This window comes from Pleurodeles waltl, chromosome 12 (assembly GCF_031143425.1).
Source record: "Pleurodeles waltl isolate 20211129_DDA chromosome 12, aPleWal1.hap1.20221129, whole genome shotgun sequence".
NCBI classification, from domain to species: Eukaryota; Metazoa; Chordata; class Amphibia; order Caudata; family Salamandridae; genus Pleurodeles; species Pleurodeles waltl.
Genome location: NC_090451.1, coordinates 596,237,448 through 596,257,646, shown reverse-complemented (window position 1 = coordinate 596,257,646; position 20,199 = coordinate 596,237,448). Strand labels below are relative to the sequence as shown.

The 20,199-nt window shown below is 50.0% G+C and overlaps 1 protein-coding gene across 1 annotated transcript in view; it reads left to right on the top strand.

The window, feature by feature from the left end:
- The window catches only part of LOC138268285 (Fc receptor-like protein 3), a 494,378-nt gene extending 474,748 nt beyond the window's left edge, over window positions 1-19,630 (top strand). Inside the window, exon 9 of the mRNA XM_069217783.1 lies at window positions 18,841-19,630. Coding sequence (XP_069073884.1) covers window positions 18,841-19,145 — 305 coding nt within the window. The 3' untranslated portion in view covers window positions 19,146-19,630. The remainder of the gene's footprint in view (window positions 1-18,840) is intronic.
- The last annotated feature ends 569 nt before the right edge of the window (window positions 19,631-20,199 follow it).

The window sequence follows — 20,199 nt, the reverse complement described above, 5'->3', positions numbered from 1 at the left end:
CACTCATCTCTTGCACCTTCAGTCTGCTGAATAGGGTCTCCTGCCCTTCCTGGACTCTACAGTGCTTGTTGGACTTGGTCCCCTTCTTCCACAAGTCCTTTTGTTCAGGAATCCACTGTTGGTGTCTTGCAGTCTCTTCTGGGCTTTGCATTTTTCTTCTTTTCTTCCAAGTGGGTGTTCTGGGGAATTTACAGAGATTTACTCCTGCTTTCCTGGTCACTGGGGGGTGTTGTGGTACTTACCTTTGGGCTTTCCTAGTACTCCCAGCTCCCCTCTACACACTCCACTTAAGTAGGTTGGGGACTGACTCTCGCATTCCACTTTTTAGGTATATGGCTCGTGCTCCCCCTAGGACTATTTCTCTCTATTGTGATTTTCACTAATTGCACTGTTTTCTAACAGTTTTTATACCTATTTCTGCATATTAGTGTATATAATTTGAGTATTAGTTACCTCGTAAGGGAGTGTAGCCTCTTTGGTATTTTTGGTATTTGTGTCACCAAAAGAAAGTACCTTTTTTTTTTTGTAATACTGAGGCCCTCATTATGACATTGGAGGTAAATCCAACTTACTACCACGCTGACAGCCACCAACTTACCTCAGCCACGGCGGATATCCGTTCACCCTAATATGACACACACACACCAATCCGTCAGTATACAGCCACATACACAAATCCCCCAGACCAAAGGTCAGTGATAAACTTGCGGTATCAAAACCCACACCGTTACGCCAACAGAACAACGCCCACCACATTATGACCCACGAATCACCACGGCGGACATTCAACGGTGGTAAACCTTTGGCTGTACATACTGCTGCACTCAAAATGGACACACACACAAACAAAACAGCACCACATTGGACAATTCAAACAACACACACCTGACACCCATACACATACCACACCCACACCACTATAAAACACGCACCCACATTACCCACAACCCTTTACGAATACCAATAAGCACCACCAGACTGACACCAAGACCACTGACACAACTAAAGCCACACACTATTCACACCTATACACCACTCACGCACCCCACATCACACACCCCAACACATTACCCAACACACCCTCACCAACACACCTCACACAACACCCATGGCACCACAAAGACACCCCCGTTTCACAGAGGAGGAGCTAAGGGTCATGGTGGAGGAAATTATCAGGGTAGAGCCACAGTTATTTGGAGCACAGGTGAAGCAGATATCTATAGCTAGGAAGATGGAGCTATGGCGGAGAATCATGGACAGGGTCAACGCTGTGGGACAGCCCCCAAGAACTAGGGATGACATCAGGAAGAGGTGGAACGATCTATGGGGCAAGGTACGTTCCATTGCACCAAGACACCAGCTCGCCATCCAGAGGACTGGCGATGGTCCCCCACCTCCTTCCCCACAACTCACAGCATGGGAGGAGCAAGTCTTGGCAATACTGCATCCTGAGGGCCTGGCTGGAGTAGGAGGAGGACTGGACTCTGGTAAGTCAACTCTCTACTACTACTACCCCCCCACCTGCATGCCATCACATAACCCCACCCCCACCCTCACCCCATCACTCCACCACTTCCCACATAACCCACCATCACATCTCCCTCATCCCAATGCCAAGCCCTGCATGTGCTACCAATGCATGGACACCACTCACAGCCCTGCATGGGCACTCATCACTAAAGCATGCAGACTATAAAGAACTAACTATCCCATCATACACCAACTTACACAAGTGAAAGCTGCCAGGGCAAATCCAACCAAAGAGGGCTAGCCATGGATGCACAATATGTCAGACACAGAAACCATAACACATCATTTACATCCTCACAGGTACCCCAGCCAATGTCAGTGGAGAGGAGGTGCCAACACTATCCAGTCCCCCAACTGAAGAGGCCCACATTGATGACAGCAACTCTGGTCTTTAGGTTCTGGATGACCTACTAGGCCCATCAGGGACCACTGGACAGCCGGTTACCCAGGTCCAGTCACACACCACCACAGAACCTCCCCATCAGGAAACACCACTGCAGCACCCACCCAGTGTACCCACACCTCTGTCCCCAGGACACGTCTATCAGCAGTGTGTCCACCTCTACAGGGACCCCAGGCCACACCTTGCACACAAGACAGTCATGGACCTGGGGTCAGTGGCAGTGGGCACACGGTTCAGGGGACAGAGGCACAGGCCAACAAGGAAACTGGGAGGACTGCTGTGCACCAGGGGGAGAACAGGCCCAGGTAACCGACTTTCCAGGAGGCACTTGCAGAGATCCTGGGAGCTTATCAACATTCCCAGAACATGATGGGCCAGATTCTGGACAATCTGCAGGAGGGACAGTACTAGGGGATCAGGGAGGACTTGCAGGCCATCAACAACACCCTGATCTCCATAGCAGGGATGCTGGCAGACATGGCCAATATTATGAGGGAGGCAGTCTCACACCAGCGGGCTCCTGCCACTAGCCAGCCATCTGAACAGCCTTCCACTTCCGCTGCCACTAGTGGCCAGGAGGCCCCACCACAGGACTCTCAGGCCACCGCACCCCTACCCCTGCAGAAGGTGAACCACCCCGCAAATGTTCCCTGTGATCCAGACAGAAGCCAGAGACACTTGCCAAGACCACCGCCAGGAAATGAGACTCTCCTGATTGTCACCCTTGTGTCCCTCTGTGTCACCCTGTCCACCTTGAACTGCCATTGCTCCCCTTCCTATGTCCCCATGGACAAAGCACCTGTGCTACAAACAGACCATTGCACTTGCCCCTCCATATTTTAGCACTTCAATAAACACCCTTGAAAAAAAAAGAATTTTGCAGTATGTCATGTATATCAAATATGTATTCATTGAAACAGGTACAAACATTGCAAATGAGCTGTACAGAAAATTAGCATAAATTAATGACCTGTATCTGGCTGCAGCGATCACACCAGGGGTATATGTCAGGTCAACAACATCTGCATAATGAATTGCCAGAGGAAACAGTAAGTGGGCATAGAAGTGGGAAATGTCAGCATGCCATTGCCACACAAATTAAAACAAATGTAATTGAAATGTGAAGTAACACTGTCCTACCTGTGTGTCATTGGAAGTATTGTCAGATCACAGATATTCTGTTGTCCTCATCCTCATCCTCTGGCTCCTCATCCTCACTCTCCACAGGATCTACTGCTGCCACACTGGCATCTCTAGCCTCCTCCTCCTGCAGGAATGGGACATGGCATCTGAGGGCCAGGATATGCAATATGCAGCATGCCACCACTATCTGGCAGACCTTCGTTGGTGAGTAGCACAGGGATCCACCTGTTAGATGGAGGCACCTCGATCTGGCCTTCAGGAGGCCAAAAGTCCTTTCAATTATACTTCTGGTTCACCCATGGGCCTCATTATAACGTTCTTCTGCCCTTGTCCTGGAATTCCTCACATGGTCAGCTGCCATGATAAGTTGGGGGTAACCGGAGTCACCTGCAAATATTGAGGGACAACATTTAGCTACACACTATCCCATATGGCCCACACCATACCCATACACCAAAATATACTGGGTGGAAACCAGGGCTCACCTATTAGCCACACCCTGTGCCTCTGTAGTTGGGCCATCACATTTGGGATGCTGCTATTCCTCGGGACAAAGGCATAATGCACCGACCCAGGATACTTAGCATTGACGTGGGAGATGTACTGGTCCGCAAGGCACACCATCTGTACATTCATAGAGTGGAAACACCTGTTCATTCTGGTGGGGAGGAACAAATGCAATATGTGTTCCATCAATCACTCCAATTATGTTGGGGATATGTCCCATTGCATAGAACTCGGCCTTCACAGTGGCCAAATCTTCAACCTGGGGGAAAAGAATGTAGCTGCACATGTGTTTTATCAGGGCAAACAACACTCTTGTCAGCACTATTGAGAACATGGGCTGTGACATTCCTGCTGCCAAGCCCACTCTCCCTTAGAAAGAACCAGTTGCCAGGAAATGGAGTACCGATAGCACTTGCATAAGAGGGGGGATCCCAGTGGGGTGACGGATAGCAGATATTAGGTCAGGGTCCAATTGGGCACACAGCTCTGTGATTGTGGCCCTGTCCTGTCTATAAGTGAGGATAATGTGCCTGTCCTTGAGTGTTGCCAAGTTCACCAGGGGTCCTATTCATCCGCAGTGGTAGCAACCTAAGGGACACAAGAGTAAGGATCAGGTCACAAACTGAACAATGGAGCTACAACAGAACTTTGCATCCTGTAAACATGTAATGTGTCATAGTGATTTGTCCAGTATGTCCTAATATATCATGTGACGCAGTATTATTCCAGGGCCTGCCCCCCCACCCCGAAATGGCGTCCGCCTGTCCCGTGTGGAGAGGAAGTGAGGTAATTCCGCTGATGTTGTGTGCCGTTGCAGGAGGCGGTCAGGAACCGCCGTGCAACTCCTCATTGGTTAACATTGGGCCCTATGGGGTACAGTGGCCAATCGTGATCTACGCCGGTTGGGATGGCATGCACCGCCGCAGTCGTGACCGCCATTTTTTATCATATTCCTCACTTGCTACCTGACGTTCTATAGGAGAGGACCTACACTGCATGTGCTGCTGTGACCTGTGTCTGTAACCTACCATGGCCCGTGTGACCGGGGAAAGGGCCCCAGCCTACACTTCAGAGGAGTTGGAGAGACTGGTGGATGGGGTCCTACCCCAATATAGACTGCTGTGTGGGTCTCCAGACCAACAGGTGAGTACTCTGTGAGCACGATGCACGTGGCATGAATGCATGGAGTTGTGTGTGTGAAGAACTCATGTAAGGGGGTGGGTGGGTGTCCTCTGGGCGGCATACAGGTTGTGTACTGGGCCATGTGTGTGTAAATGGTGATGGAAACGGATATGGTGGGCCATATGTGTAACAGTCAGGACTGTTTGTCTAAATCTATTTTCCTGTGTCTCTTGCCTCTGCAGGTCAGCGCCCATCAAAAGAAGGGTATATGGCGTGCCATCGTCAAGGAGGTGTGGACCCTGGGGGTCTATGGAAGGTGGAGCACCCACTGTCACAAACAGTGGGAGGACCTGAGATGCTGGGCAAGGGAGACGGGGGAGGCCCAGCTGGGGATAGCCTCCCAACGAGGAAGGGGTGCCCGTCGAACTCTGACCCCCTGATGGCCTGCATACTGGCAGTGGCCTATCCTGAGCTGAATGGGCACGTGAGGGCATCACAGCAGCCACAAGGGGGTGAGTACAGTGCCCATCTTAACAACTTACGCATGGTAGGGTGGCATCTGGGTGGGGGATGTGTGTCAGTGGGTGCCCCTAGGCCAGGCCTGACATTGCAGCATAGGTCCCCTGGTGGCTAGGGTTCAGAAGGGAAAATCTTGCAACCTAGCTCGTAGGCATTCACTACTGGTCAGGACTGCGTGGTTCCCAGGTGTGATGCATTTGGCGGTGTGTGCCCCTCCCCATGCCTTGGCCGCTAACTATTTCTCTGGTAGTGCAATGTATATTGCATAGGGCTGTTCCCTGTGTGTGAGGATGCTGTGTATGCCAACAGTGATGTTGGTGCAGCCATTGACCCAGTGTATCCTTTGTCTCTTTCTCCTCCATTTTTTGTTTTGTCATTCTGTCCTCATGTGCATTAGCATCATCTGGCGGAGGAGCAGAGGCACCGGCGACGGAGGGAGCTGCATCAGAACCCAGGAGGCAGAGTCCACCTACGGTGAGAGCACCAGTGGGACGTAGGGTGAGGGGAGCACCACGGCAGAGACTGGAGGGGACAGTTCAGACACAGATACCACCACCGATGGAAGCTCCCTGGTGGTGGCGGACACTTCTGTGACCACTCCAGCTACAGGTACAGCCGCCACCCCCGTACCAGCACTGCCCTCCCAGCAGCCCCTCAACGAGTTGCCTGTGCCTGCTCCCCCATGAGGGTGGGCATCTCGTTCGCCCCAGGCACCTCAGGACCTGCCACAGTTAGCCCTGCTGCCCTGAGTGAGGAGGCTATTGACCTCCTGAGATCCATCTCTGTAGGGCAGTAAACCATTCTGTATGCCACCCAGGGTCTGGCAGCCCAGATGCAACAATCTAATGCGTTCCTGGAGGGCATTCACACTGGATTGGTGGCCCAACAGAGATCGATTAAGGCTCTGACCTCCTTTCTGATGGCAGCCATTGTCCCTGTTCCTACCGTCCCCCCTCCAACTTCCACTGCCCAGTCCCATTCCCCTCAACCCCAACCTGTCCCAAGCACACATACAGATGAGCATGCACACAAGACAACACCCAAAAGTGTCACAGGCAAACACGAGCACCACACTTCATCCCACAGGCACTCACACAAACACCATCCAGTTGCAGACACAACAACATCCACTATTTCCACTGTCTCCCCCTCCTCCTCCCACCCAGTTACATCCACACTCACACCTGCATGCACTACATCATCATCCACTACCAGTATCAGCACACCAAGCAGAACATGCACTTCACTGGCAAACACCTCCACAACAGCCATGCACACGTCCCCTGTGTCCTCTCCCACTGTGTCTGTCCCCCCTCCTAAAATACACAAATGCAAGCACTCAGACGCCCAACAGCTATCCACCTCACAACAGCATACAGCCCATGCACCTGCACCTAAAAGCAGCAGACAGACACCTCCAACAACCACTCCCTCATCCTCCACTCCCATTTCTTCTCCCTCTTCCTGCCCCAATGTCCCTATAAAACGTTTTCTATCCACCATTGACCTCTTCCTTACCCCCCCTTCCTACGCGTATGGCCAGGGTAGGAAGAACGCAGCCAACCACCTCAGCCATACAATCCACAGGCCCAGTACTCAGCACACCCACTTGTGGTGGAAAGGGATCCAGGCCACATGACCTGAAGGGGAAGGAGCCTGCACCAGCCAGCCTAAAGGGGAAGGAAACTGCCCCAGCAGGCAAGAAGGGAAAGGAGCCTGCACCTGCCACCCAAAAGGCCAAGAAGCCTGCACCAGCAGGCAGGAAGCGCAAGAAGCCTGCACCAGCAGGCAGGAAGAGCAAGGAGCCTACATTAGCAGGCAGGAAGAGCAAGGAGCCTGGTCCAGGAACTGTGACGGAGCCCCCACCACCAACCATGGTTGTGCAGCCGTCCGAGGTTGCAGGGGATGGGCAGGAGCCTCCCCCCACCAGCAGCACCACCACTGTGCAGCCATCCGAGGTTTCAGGGGATGGGCAAGAACCTCCCCCCCACCAGCAGCACTACCACTGTGCAGCTGTACATGGTTGCAGCCTGCCCCCTCCAAAACAAGTGGGCAAGACACCCAACTGAGAGACTGTGGCCTTGCACTCCCCAGGATCAAGAACAGGGCAGGTTGCCGCCCCCTCCAGAACCAGTGGGTATGACACTCACCTGAGAGACTGTGGCCCATCACTCTCCAGGATCAAGCACAGGACATGTTGCCCCCTCCTGAACCATGGTTGCAGCCTGCCCCCTCCAAAACAAGTGGGCAAGACACCCACCTGGGAGACTGTGGCGTATCACTCCCCAGGATCAAGCACAGGGCAGGTTACCCCCTCTATAAGCAGTGGGTGTGACACCCACATGAGAGACCGTGGCCCATCACTCCACAGGATCAAGCACAGGGCAGGTTGCCCCCTCCAGAAATAGTGGGTGAGACACCCACATGAGAGACTGTGACCTTGAACACCACAGGACCAAGCACAGGGCATGTTGCCCCCTCCAGAACCAGTGGTCTTGTTACATCTCCCGGCTGAGGTGCCCCCCGTCCCCCGTCCCCCTGAGGTGCCTGCCTATTTACGAGCTGATGCCCCTGCAGTGTTCTCTTCGTGTTGATGCAGGTGACATATGTGGCCTTGAACTTTGGCCTGTGGCCAGGTGGCCTACTCAAATTGAGGACTGGGCTGTGTCCCTTTTTCTGTACATATGTATATATCTATTGTCTTGCCTAAATTATTTTTCATACTGTGTTGATCTCATTAAATTCACTTTTGCAAAATCATTTTGTCCTTGCATTATTCAGCCGAGATAAGGGGTGTGTGTCATTCTCTTTTTCCTCCCCCTTCCCTTGTGTGCTAGGCGTCTGTACTCTCCATCGGCGTCTTCTCTGGCGTTGGTGTTCATGGTGGAGCAGAACGTAGAATATCATTGGGAAGACATGCAGTTCAGGTTCCATGGCGGCGTGGTTCTTCCCTGTGACCCCAATGGTGAGGCCTTTCCCTTCTGACCTAAGTTTCCACCCGGGCTTTTGATGTCAATGGTACCGCCCTGGAAAAGGTGGCGGTTTGCAGTGTCTTAATATGGTGAGTGGATCATTGACTTCCGCCTGGCTGTAGGCGGCTACCGCCGTGGTGGCTGTTGTTTCCGCCCTGGTGGTCGGTGTGGTACACTGTCTGTCTATCGGAGATCTTTCCACCATGGTCATAAGTTGGCCGTAGTTATCGACGGCCTGTTATCGGTATTACTGCCACTTTATCACCGACTGCCAGGGTCGTAATGAAGGCCTGGGTGTTTCTTTCTTGTGTGTAAGTACTGTGTGTGACTACAGTGCTATTGTATGAGCTTTGCATGTCTCCTAGGAAGGCCTTGGCTGCTCATCCACAGCTACCTCCAGAGAGCCTGGCTTCTAGACACTTCCTACACTACACTAATAAGGGATACCTGGACCTGCTATAATGTGTAAGTACCATAGATACCCACCACACACCAGGCCAGCCTCCTGCAGTCAACTCCTGAATTAGTGGATTATAGGAACTCTATGAGAGATCTGTTATCTCATAAGGAAGTTGCAAAGGTTCCTTGGCTAAGCTGAGTGGTGCATGAAGTTGGGTCTAACAAGATTATGGAAAGTGCCAGAGTCTGCTTCCAAAGAGGATGCAAAGATTTTAAAAGCAGCATTGTGGTCTCATGTATGTGATTAAATAAATACAAGGGAGGATCTTGGGCATCTGACCCAACAGTTCTTGGCAGTCAAACCAGCCCCGCTATTTGAATCTTATCAGGATGTCATTACTGCACCGATAGCCAAGAGGTTGTAAGTGAGGTTTAGATTTGGCTGTTTTCCAACACAATCTTTCACAGCCAATTGATAAGGAGATCAAGACTCTCTTTAGTTTGCCCAGCATCTGGTTTAGCTTCAGAAACAATAGATCACGCTATGTACATCTGCCTAGAGTATTGTGATGCGCATGGGAAATGGCTCCATCTAATTTCCCTAATTATGGAGGAGATTCACTGCATTGACTCGCAGCAAATTCTGAGGACTGATATGTCAGCTCCAATAGTATTTTCCATCAGTCGTTTTTTTATTTAGTGTGTGGATAAAGTGTGGGAAGTTAACAAAGTGATTTTTATCAATATACCTGTGTAGTTGCTGATTGTGACCAATATAAATTAGCAAATGCAGGTATTGCCATGTATAATGAACTGTATTTCTACGTTTTTATTTTTATGCACAATGCACTTTGTTGCTATATTTATTGCCATTTCAAATATAAGTGTAGCCTGAAAGACTTTGACGATTAGAATGATTTAATACGGACTAACATTAGTTATTAATTATAGGTATTACCAAGTACTTTGTACTGTAATCAATCAATCAATCAAAGGCATTTGTATAGCGCACTGCTCACCCGGAGGGTCTCAAGGCGCTGGGGGGGGGGGGGAAACGCTACTGCTCGAACAGCCAGGTCTTGAGTTGCTTCCTGAAGGCGAGATGGTCTTGCGTTGTCCGGAGGTGGATGGGGAGGGAGTTCCATGTCTTGGCTGCCAGGTAGGAGAAGGATCTTCCTCCGGCGGTGGCTCTGCGGATGCGGGGGACGGTGGCGAGAGCGAGGCTGGCGGAGCGGAGCTGGCGGGTGGGCTTGTGGAAGGTCAGGCGGCTGTTGAGGAACTTGGGGCCCAGGTCGTGGAGGGCCTTGTGTGCGTGGGTGAGGAGTCGGAACGTGATTCTTTTGTTGACGGGGAGCCAGTGCAGGTCTCTCAGGTGTTCGGAGATGTGGCTGTGTCGGGGGATGTCCAGGATGAGTCGTGCTGAGGCGTTCTGGATCCGTTGGAGTTTCTTCTGGAGTTTGGCGGCGGTGCCGGCGTAGAGGGCGTTCCCGTAGTCCAGCCGACTGGTGACGAGGGCCTGGGTGACCGTCTTCCTGGTCTCGGTGGGGATCCACCGGAAGATCTTTCGAAGCATGCGCAGGGTGTTGAAGCATGAAGATGAGACGGCGTTGACTTGTCTGGTCATCGAGAGGGAGGAGTCCAGGATGAAGCCTAGGTTGCGAGCGTGGTCCGTTGGCTTGGGGGTGGCTCCCAGGGCGGGGGGCCACCAGGAGTCGTCCCAGGCGGATGGTGATGATCCCAGGATGAGGACCTCCGTCTTGTCTGAGTTCAGTTTCAGGCGGCTGTTCTTCATCCATTCGGCGACGTCTTTCATCCCTTCGTGTAGGCTGGCTCTGGCGGCGTCCGGGTCGCTGGTGAGGGAGAGGATCAGCTGGGTGTCGTCGGCGTAGGTGATGATCTTGAGGTTGTGTTGACGTGCGATGGTTGCGAGGGGGCTCATATAGACGTTGAAGAGGGTGGGGCTGAGCGATGACCCTTGTGGAACTCCGCAGATGACTTCGGTGGCCGCTGACCGGAACGGGGGGAGGCGGACTCTCTGGGTTCTTCCGGCGAGGAATGAGGCGATCCACTCCAGGGCCTTCCCCTGGATGCCGGTGTTGTTCAGGCGCTGTACCAGGGTGCGGTGGCAGACAGTGTCGAACGCTGCGGAGAGGTCCAGGAGGATGAGGGCCGCAGTTTCCCCATTGTCCATTAGGGATCTGATGTCGTCTGTGGCTGCGATGAGGGCGGTCTCCGTGCTGTGGTTGGCTCGGAAGCCGGATTGCGAGTGGTCGAGGGATCCGTTGGTCTCGAGGAAGGCAGCTAGCTGTCTGTTGACGGTCTTCTCGATGACTTTGGCAGGAAACGGGAGGAGCGAGATGGGGCGGTAGTTCTTGAGGTCGGAGGGGTCTGCAGTTGGTTTCTTCAGCAGGGCACTGATCTCGGCGTGTTTCCAACACTCCGGGAAGGTGGCGGTGTTGAAGGAGGCGTTGACGATGTCACGGAGGTGGGGTGCGATGATGTGGTCAGCCGTGTTGAAGATGTGGTGTGGGCAGGGGTCCGTAGGGGATCCGGAGTGGATGGTGTTCATTGTGCGTGTTGTGTCTTCGGTGCTGACTGGGGTCCAGGTGCGGAGGGTGGCGGTGGGGGGCATCGGTTCGGTGGTGGGGTTTGTGGTTGGTGGGCCGAAGCTGTTGTGAATGTTGGCGATCTTGTCGTGGAAGAAGGCTGCGAGGGAGTCGCAGAGGTCTTGCGAGGGAGTGATGTCATTGTTTCCGGCGTCGGGGTTGGAGAGCTCTTTGACGATGCTGAAGAGTTCCTTGCTGTTGTGGGTGTTGTTGTCCAGTCGTTCCTTGAAGGCTGTCTTCTTTGTGGCGCGGATCAGTTGGTGGTGTTTGCGGGTGGCGTGTTTGAGGGCCGTCATGTTGTCTGTGGTCTGGTTGGTGCGCCAGGTGTTCTCCAGGGAGCGGCAGTTCTTCTTGGAGGTGATGAGCTCGTCGGTGAACCAGGAGGCTTTCTTGCTGCTGCGTCTGCTGGGGGGGTTCTTCTTCAGTGGTGCGAGGGCGTCTGCGCAGTTGGTGATCCACTGTGTGAGGTTGTTGGCGGCTTCGTTGGGGTCCGTTGAGCTGGTGGGGGGGTTCTGGCTGAGGAAGGTGGTGAGCTGGTCGCCGGTGATCTTGTTCCAGCTCCTGCGGGGGGTTTGTTGAGGGTGGTGGTGGGTCGTCGTTTTACTGAAGCTGAAGTGGACGCAGCTGTGGTCAGTCCACTGGAGATTGGTGGAGTGGCTGAAGGTGACATATTTGCTGGATGAGAAGACTGGGTCAAGCGTGTGGCCGGCGTGGTGTGTAGGGGTGGTTACCAGTTGCTTGAGTCCGAGGTTGGCCAGGTTGTCCAGTAGAGCAGTGGTGTTGCGGTCCTTGTCGTCCTCCAGGTGGAAGTTGAGGTCCCCCAGGAGGATGTAGTCGGTGGAATTGATGGCGTGGGGGCTGACGAAGTCTGTGATGTCTTCGCTGAACTGTGTGCGTGGTCCCGGTGGTCTGTAGATGAGGGTGCCTCTGAGCGTGGTCTTGGGGTTGGTGTGTATCTGGAAGTGGAGGTGTTCGGCGGAGGTGAAGGTGTCATCAGAGTTGGTCGTGATGCGGATGGTGTTCTTGTGGATGATGGCGATGCCTCCTCCTGTCTGGTTGACGCGGTCCCTCCTGGTGATTTTGTAGCCTTCTGGGACGGCGATGGCGACGTCGGGTGCTGAGGAGGCGTTCATCCAGGTTTCTGTCAGGAAGGCGATGTCTGGTGCTGTCGAGTCGAGGAGGTTCCAGAGTTCGACGGCATGCCTGTGAACGGAGCGGGTGTTGAGCAGGATGCACATCAGGTGTTTGTTGCTGGGGCTCGGTTTAGTAGGTGCAGTGTTGGGTCGTAGGCTGGTGAAGCGGCAGGTCAGGCAGGTGAAGGGTCCGTGGGTGCGTCTCGGGGTGGCTCGGTAGCAGGCGGTGTTTCGGCCGGCGTTGAGTGCGTGGAGGGTTCTGGCATCGTAGCTGTGCAGGGTGTGCTGGGGAGGGCGAGGACCAGGGGGTCTGGCGCTGGGCGCGGTCCAGGCGCGGACGGGCGCAGACGGGCTTACCTTTGGCGCACCTTCGGCGCTCAGTCGGAGCTCCCGCTGCGCGCGTCCGCTGCGCGGTCGCTCTGGGGGCGTCATAAGTAAGGAGCCGGGAGGGAGGAGCAGCTGGGTGGCGGGAGCGGTCCGGCGAATGGAATCACAGGGGGGCGGGGCCGCAGGGAGGCAGCGGCGGGAAATCCCAGGAGCAGCGAGCGAGCGAAGGAATCTGCAGGCAGGAGGCGGCAAAGGCAGGCAGGAGCGGCAGCAGTGAGTGGGGCGACCAAGCCCTGTGGAGGGCTGAGCGGTCACACTCTGTGGTCCCCTACGGTCCCCTTAAGTAAGGAGCCGGGAGGGAGGAGCAGCTGGGTGGCGGGAGCGGTCCGGCGAATGGAATCACAGGGGGGCGGGGCCGCAGGGAGGCAGCGGCGGGAAATCCCAGGAGCAGCGAGCGAGCGAAGGAATCTGCAGGCAGGAGGCGGCAAAGGCAGGCAGGAGCGGCAGCAGTGAGTGGGGCGACCAAGCCCTGTGGAGGGCTGAGCGGTCACACTCTGTGGTCCCCTACGGTCCCCTTAAGTAAGGAGCCGGGAGGGAGGAGCAGCTGGGTGGCGGGAGCGGTCCGGCGAATGGAATCACAGGGGGGCGGGGCCGCAGGGAGGCAGCGGCGGGAAATCCCAGGAGCAGCGTGCGAGCGAAGGAATCTGCAGGCAGGAGGCGGCAAAGGCAGGCAGGAGCGGCAGCAGTGAGTGGGGCGACCAAGCCCTGTGGAGGCTGTACTGTAATGTTTTCATCGTCATGCATAATGCACTGTGTTTTATTGTTATTTAAAGTACAATGCCAGCCTAGAAGATTTAGATGATTAGAATGAGACAATCTAGTCCTTACTTCTAGATAGCTACGGCGGTTTGGGTCATTTGATGTGCAATATTCATTTCCCATAGTTTCTATGGAGGTTTTTTTTGATGCACTGGTACTTTTTTTCATTTATTTTAATGTTTCTTTTTTATGCTTTTTACTGACTACTTTTGTGAACAGTCTTTTGGGTATATATATGTATCTGTTTTTTTTTTTATATGTGGCATTATGTTCCATGTATTACGAAATAATGATGTCATGTTCTGTGATGTATGATATTAACTTTGATGATCTAGATACCGAATAAAGTTTGGTTTGATTGATTGATTGAAGTTATATTATTGGGCCGCCCCACAAGCAGCTAACCACCACAGGTGATCTAGCCCCCATCAGTGGGCAAACCACCCACAGACCCCTCTCCCCACATTCTTCCTTGTTTTATTAAAAATTATCTTCCCAATCCCTCACACTTCCACAGGATTATGCCCCCCAAAGCAAAATTGTTTATACTTGGCTCCCTCACAAAATCCAGGGTGTCAGGGTACCTCTACCCTGTCTCCTTTTATATTTTTGTTTTTTAATCTGCAGAACACAAGTGCTATAATGCTGGAGTCAACATTTTTGTTCAGGTTTGCGACTAGCCAATCATAGGAGCAAGCTGGCCAATGTGAGAAAAAGCCCTCTTGGCCAACCCGACCAGTTTTTTTTAATTTGTGATCCTGTGAAAGTCCTGTGGGGCCAACCATCCAGATATCTGTATTTTTTAACCTTAATTTCTCATACAATGCTGCACAGATATACACCGAATTACAAAAAAAGCACACAATCTGAGTAGAGATCTAGCTTCATTCAAAATATGGTGGAATTCTGCTCAGCCATTTTTCCTGAATCGTTGTCTAATTTTTTTGTATTGAAACTGCATGGGGAAAATGTGTTTTGTGAACCACCTTTTGCTTGTTCCCCACTTAGTGGATCACCCTGAAACTTTCCAGGAAGGAGCTGAGGTGAATAATTTTTTTTTTTTTAAAGTTTCGTTTTGAAACTTTTTATGAAATAGTGGCCACATGACATTGAATTATAGGAGACAGAAAAGTTAAATATAGTTGTTATTTTGTGAGATATTGAACTTGTGTCATTCCTTTTAAAATGTTTCTTTTGGTATAATTCACCTAATCGTGATGTAATACTGTGTAATAATTGGAAGAATATTTTGCAATGAAAATTGTGTTTTAAAAATGCTCAAAAGTCATGACATGGTTATGTGACTCCCCTCCTTTGGGGTAATACAGTTGAAATAAGGTACCAATTGAGTTGTGCTTGCTTGGGGTAACACAGGGTTTTGACTCCTAGCAGGGCCATGGGTGTGGATTTCTTGCACTCCTTTGCGCTTCTGAAAGAATAGCCAATTTGGAAGGTAGTGTTTTTCTTTATTAGATAATTGAACCCTCTTTACTATTTTAAATAACGTACAAGACATCCCCATAACCCAAGATGACTTTCTGCAGAGGCTCTTGCAAAGAGAGAGAAAGCTGCACTGAGTGAGAGCCGGCCGGCATCATGAATAAGTGCCAGAAGATCAAGGTGTGAGGTCCCAAATTATCCAAAGCTACTGTATTTGCAGATAGAGACAGTGCCCCATCTGGGCCCCGGGCTGCCCAAGGCCATAAGTGCCTGCCTTATTCCTGCTGTCAAACATAGACTTCGTCTCGTATAAATCCTGCAATACTGCCAACTCAAATGTATTGAACATGCCTCTGAATGCACGTCTGTTCATGTCTATATGTGCGCTGGGTATGTGGGCCAGTGGATTTAGTCCTTTTTTTAAAAATCACAGAGGCTTCCTTTACCAATAACGAACAACATTCTGTCGTAAATATTGTGGCCGAAATATCGTTCACATATATATTATTATATTCTGTGTCGACTCTCTGTTATTAATTGCAGTAAGGCAGTATTTTACTAAACAATGTTTTGGACATGCCTGCAGCACTGTTTGTGCGACCCACATAAGGAGCCCTGTAATCATGTCTAAGACCTGCCACTGCAGTGTCTGTGTGCAGTTTTAAACTGTAAATTCGACTTGGCAAGTGTACCCACTTGCCAGGCCTAACCCTTCCCTTTTCCTACATATAAGACACCCCTAAGGTAGGCCCTAAGTAGCCCCATGGGCAGGGTGCAGTGTATGGTTAAGGTAGGACATACACTATTGTGTTTTATATGTCTTGACAGTGAAATACTACCAAATTCGGTTTTCACTGTTGCAAGGTCTATCTCTCTCATAGGTTAACCTGGAGATTGCATTTAAACATGATTAAAGCGTAGCTTCCGATGGGAGCAGATAGACATGTGGAGTTTGGGATCTCTGAACTCACAATTTAAAAATACATCTTTTAGTAAAATTGGTTTTGAGATTGTGTGTTTGAAAATACCACTTTTAAAAAGTGGGCTTTTTCTTGCTTGAGCAATTTTTCTTGTGACTCTGCCTGGTTGTGGATTCCCTGTCTTGGTTAGTTTGACAGTTGGGCTGTTTGCACATCTTTCCAGACAGTGACACAAAATGGGCTGGGGTGTAGCCTGGATATTCCAATGAACCATCTGTGCTAGGAGGGAGAGGGGGAGTGGTCACTCGCACCTGAAAGGGCTGTGCCTGCCCTCACACAGTGCAGACTCCAACCCCCTGGCGTGTGTCTCAGGCCTTGCCTGGGCAAGGCAGGATTTCACAATCAAGTGAGGCTTTCCTTTGAAGTAAGCCTACTTTAAAGGCCGAAATGGGTATAAGAAGAGGACCCAAAACCACAGACTTTAGACACTTCTTGGGGTAGACACTCTACCTCGCAGACACTTCTGGACAAAAAAAAACTAAAAACCTGCTGGTGAAAATCCTTGAACCAGACCTGCAAGAGGAACTGCCTGGCTGCCCAAAGGACTCACTGTGAATGCTTTTCTGACAAGGACTGCTGCCTTGCTGTTGCCCTGCTGCCTTGCTGCTCTCTGGCTGTGCTGCAAAGTGCTCTCCAAGGGATTGGATACAGCTTGCTTCCTGTCCCCTGAAGTCTCAGGACCAAAAAGACTTCACTCCTGCAACTGGACTCCTAGTGCGGTGAAAATTCGACACACAGACTGCTGAAAACTACGCACAGCCTGTCCCGCGGTGAGAAATTCACCGGAACAACACAGCGCGACTTTGCAAGGAGAAGAGTGATGCGGCGCCTGTGTTGCGACTGGAACTTCGATGCACGTCCCACCGGATCGACGCACAGCCGACCCGGGATGACACAGCCCGACTTCCAGAGAGGAATCGATGTAGCGCCTGCCATGCGAGAGAAATATCCATGCAACGCCCTCTGGATCGACACAGTGCTTGTGACTTTGCTCTGCAAGCCCAGGATTCCACGCGCAGTCCCTGGGGTGCCAGAAACCCCCACAACCCGAAGAGGAATCAAGTCCATGCACTGGAAACCGACACAAAGCCTTCCCCTGCGTGGAGAATAACAACGCATGTCAGTGTGCGAAAGAGCAAAACTGACGCACACCTCCCTGTTTTCCACGCATCGTCTCCTCTGCGGTCCCTTGCGGAGATTTTGCTTGCAAACCAGGTACTTTGTTCTTGCAAGAGACCTTTATTATTTTTAAGAGACATTTACTTGTTTTGCAAAGACTTAAGACACTTTTTTATCACTTTTACAGTGATGTCTCAACATCTATTTATTCCAATTTGATTGTTTCGACCTGCATCTTATCAGATAAATATTATATATTTTTCTAAACACTGTGTGGTGTATTTTTGTGGTGCTGTATGGTGTTGTTGTATGATTTATTACACAAATACTTTACACATTGCCTTCTAAGTTAAGCCTGACTGCTCAGTGACAAGCTACCAGAGGGTGGGCACAGGATAATTTGGATTGTGTGTGACTTACACTGACTAGAGTGAGAGTCCTTGCTTAGACAGGGGGTAACCTGGCTGCCAAACAAAGACCCATTTCTAACATATACTATAACAATTAGCAGCTCAACGATTTACCATATGTCCTTTGGCACATGGCTCATTCTGCAGCCTTTTAAAAAGAGACGTTCTTAGGGAGGTGCATCAAACCACGTTTTTCCTGGACAATATCCTTTTATATCTAAGGAGTTAAGGAAAGTGAGGGTTGAATGAGGTTTACAGTGGTTGGATAATGATGGCGTGTCTGTGTACAGTAAGTGTTAGCTGATAGGGGTATCAATACCACACTTAGAACACACAATCCTTAAGAAGGCAAGATGGCTGGTGAGTCAAATGCTCACTGCTGATGTCTGCTGTGATTTGTAGGTCTATAATTAGCACTATTGGTCATCATGCCTTTCGTGCAGTTTATTTTAGAGGAGAAAAGGCGGTTCCTTGAAGATGTGACCATTGTACTTTAGAGCACTCCATTGTATTAGTCTAGGTAGCAGCCTGAGGGAGGGTGGTCACATGGTAAAGGCCTGTTTCGGATTCGCTGCAGTGAATGGTATTCAATCTAAAATGCTTTGCTTGAAACAGTGCACACCCCTAATACTGTTACAGGCTGACCCTTGGTGCTCCTCGAACCCAGTCATGATAATGATAGGTGCGATATAACTACAGTTTAGCCAAAATCAGAATGTGAGGTAATAAGAATGTGAAATGTTAAATTACTTGTGTAAGTTGTTTGCTCGTGGTGCCAGTGACTCAGATGGTCATTTAAAGATGAACAGTCAGGGCACCAAGATGCTGGCTGGTGTAACTCTCACCTCTGCCGGCAGCTGCCCACCAACGTGCAGTATCCCACACCCTGTAATTTGAGGTAACCACAGATGCTTAGACAAAAACTGGTGCCCAACACGCTATGAGTTCTTTCAATAAAAACATAATGCTAGGTTGTCTTCCATGTTATGATAGACTTTTAATATATTTTCTTTCTTCTGGTAAAACAAAAACCCATGGTGGGAAGTGGGGTGTAGGGCGAGGGGGTCCGGAGGCTTCTTTTACCATACCAAAATGAGTATTCTTGACACGCAGGGAGTTTTCTTCCTGTGCCTTTGGTAAAAACTTGTATTATGGCAATGTGATCTGTCATCAAAAAGCCTATTCCTGGAATGTCTGGCTTGCCATAAACTTTTTGTTCTCTTTTTAAGGAAAATGATGCCTGTATGTACGACACAGTTCAATGTATTTTACATTTTGTTGCCGTCCACAAACCCAGTGACATAGTCATAATACCAGTCGTATAATATTCATTCATTCGTTCAAAGTGATCCTTTTCTACATGTTCCCTGCAGATATACATTCTTATAATTGTTTTTTTATAACGTTTCAGGTCTTTCAATCAGAGAAAGATTGGCGCAGAAAAGGATAATAGAGGAACAGAAGCAGTTAGCATGGTTCAAGAGTCACCAGACTCTTCTAGAAACACAGCTAAACATGATGTACAAACTCCAGAACAACATGAAGTTGGAGCTGCAGCATCTAATGAACAAAGTGGACCACAAGTTGCAGTGCATTCTTCAAGTTCTAGAGCAGCAGGGAGACACAAGTTGCATTCCCGTCTCTACTCCATTTTCCCAAGAGAACAGGATGGAGACGAGAGCAACAGCTGAGAGCGAACGGGGTTCTGAGCTTTAGCAAAGTCATTCAGCTAGCATCACACTAAACGTCCTAAGATCCTTCTTTTATTCATGGGCTTTTTTGAAATACTGCTTTTCTTAATTTTTTGCACTGCTTGGTGATGATCTCTGAACATTGAAGGCTACAGAAAGCAATTCAGTTTCTATTGTGCCAGTGGGAATACAAGTCCTGAATCTTGTGCGCCCAGCCATTTCAGCACATCAATTAGTTTTTCCTAATGGTAGGTAAATTCCCCCAGTAGCAGCCCTACCTATATCTTGGCAAGTGCTACAAATTATTCTGCAATTAGTATTTCTGTTTTTAAAATTCTGAGTAATGTTCAGGTAGATTGTTTGAAAAAAATGCACAACTGTACTATAAATGTATTATGTTGTTAGGTGTTCATCGTATTATAACATACCAGTTTCAGTGCTTTATTAAATTCAGTTTTTCACTGTGAATATTGCATTAGATCAATAAAATAACTTCCTACTCATACATTCCACTAATGTCGTGGATTAGAATTTGATACATTAAGGATGGGTGCTACTGTACAAGAGGGTCTATGGAGAAGATGACGTGAAAGAAGCCACAAGTACCTCAAATTGATTCGAACGTCTACATAATAACAAATACAACTGATTTATTAAGCTGATGTTTCTGTTGTGGTATGTGTACTTGTAAAGTGTACGATCACCAGCAAAGGTATCCTAGTACTGAACAGGTGTGTGAGCCTACCCCTGCCCATGGTTGATTGGTTAATTGAAAAGCCAGATCTTTAGCCTTTTGTGAAATTCAAGAAGAGAGGAGCGTAAGAACAGCTCCAATCTGTTTATATAAGTTAGTTCCTTTATTAACAGCCTGTTACACCAAACAGGAATGGTGCATCCAAGCACTTCTTACTGCTCCAGAGCTGCACCTCAAATGAAGCTCAGCATTCAACCACTTAATTCAGTGGCATAATATAGAATGTACACATTCCCCTACATTCTACATGCAGTAATGGAGATAGCCCATTACCACAAGGAGAAGGTTCAGGTGTAGAGTGGGAAGCCATTCAGCACTTCAGGAA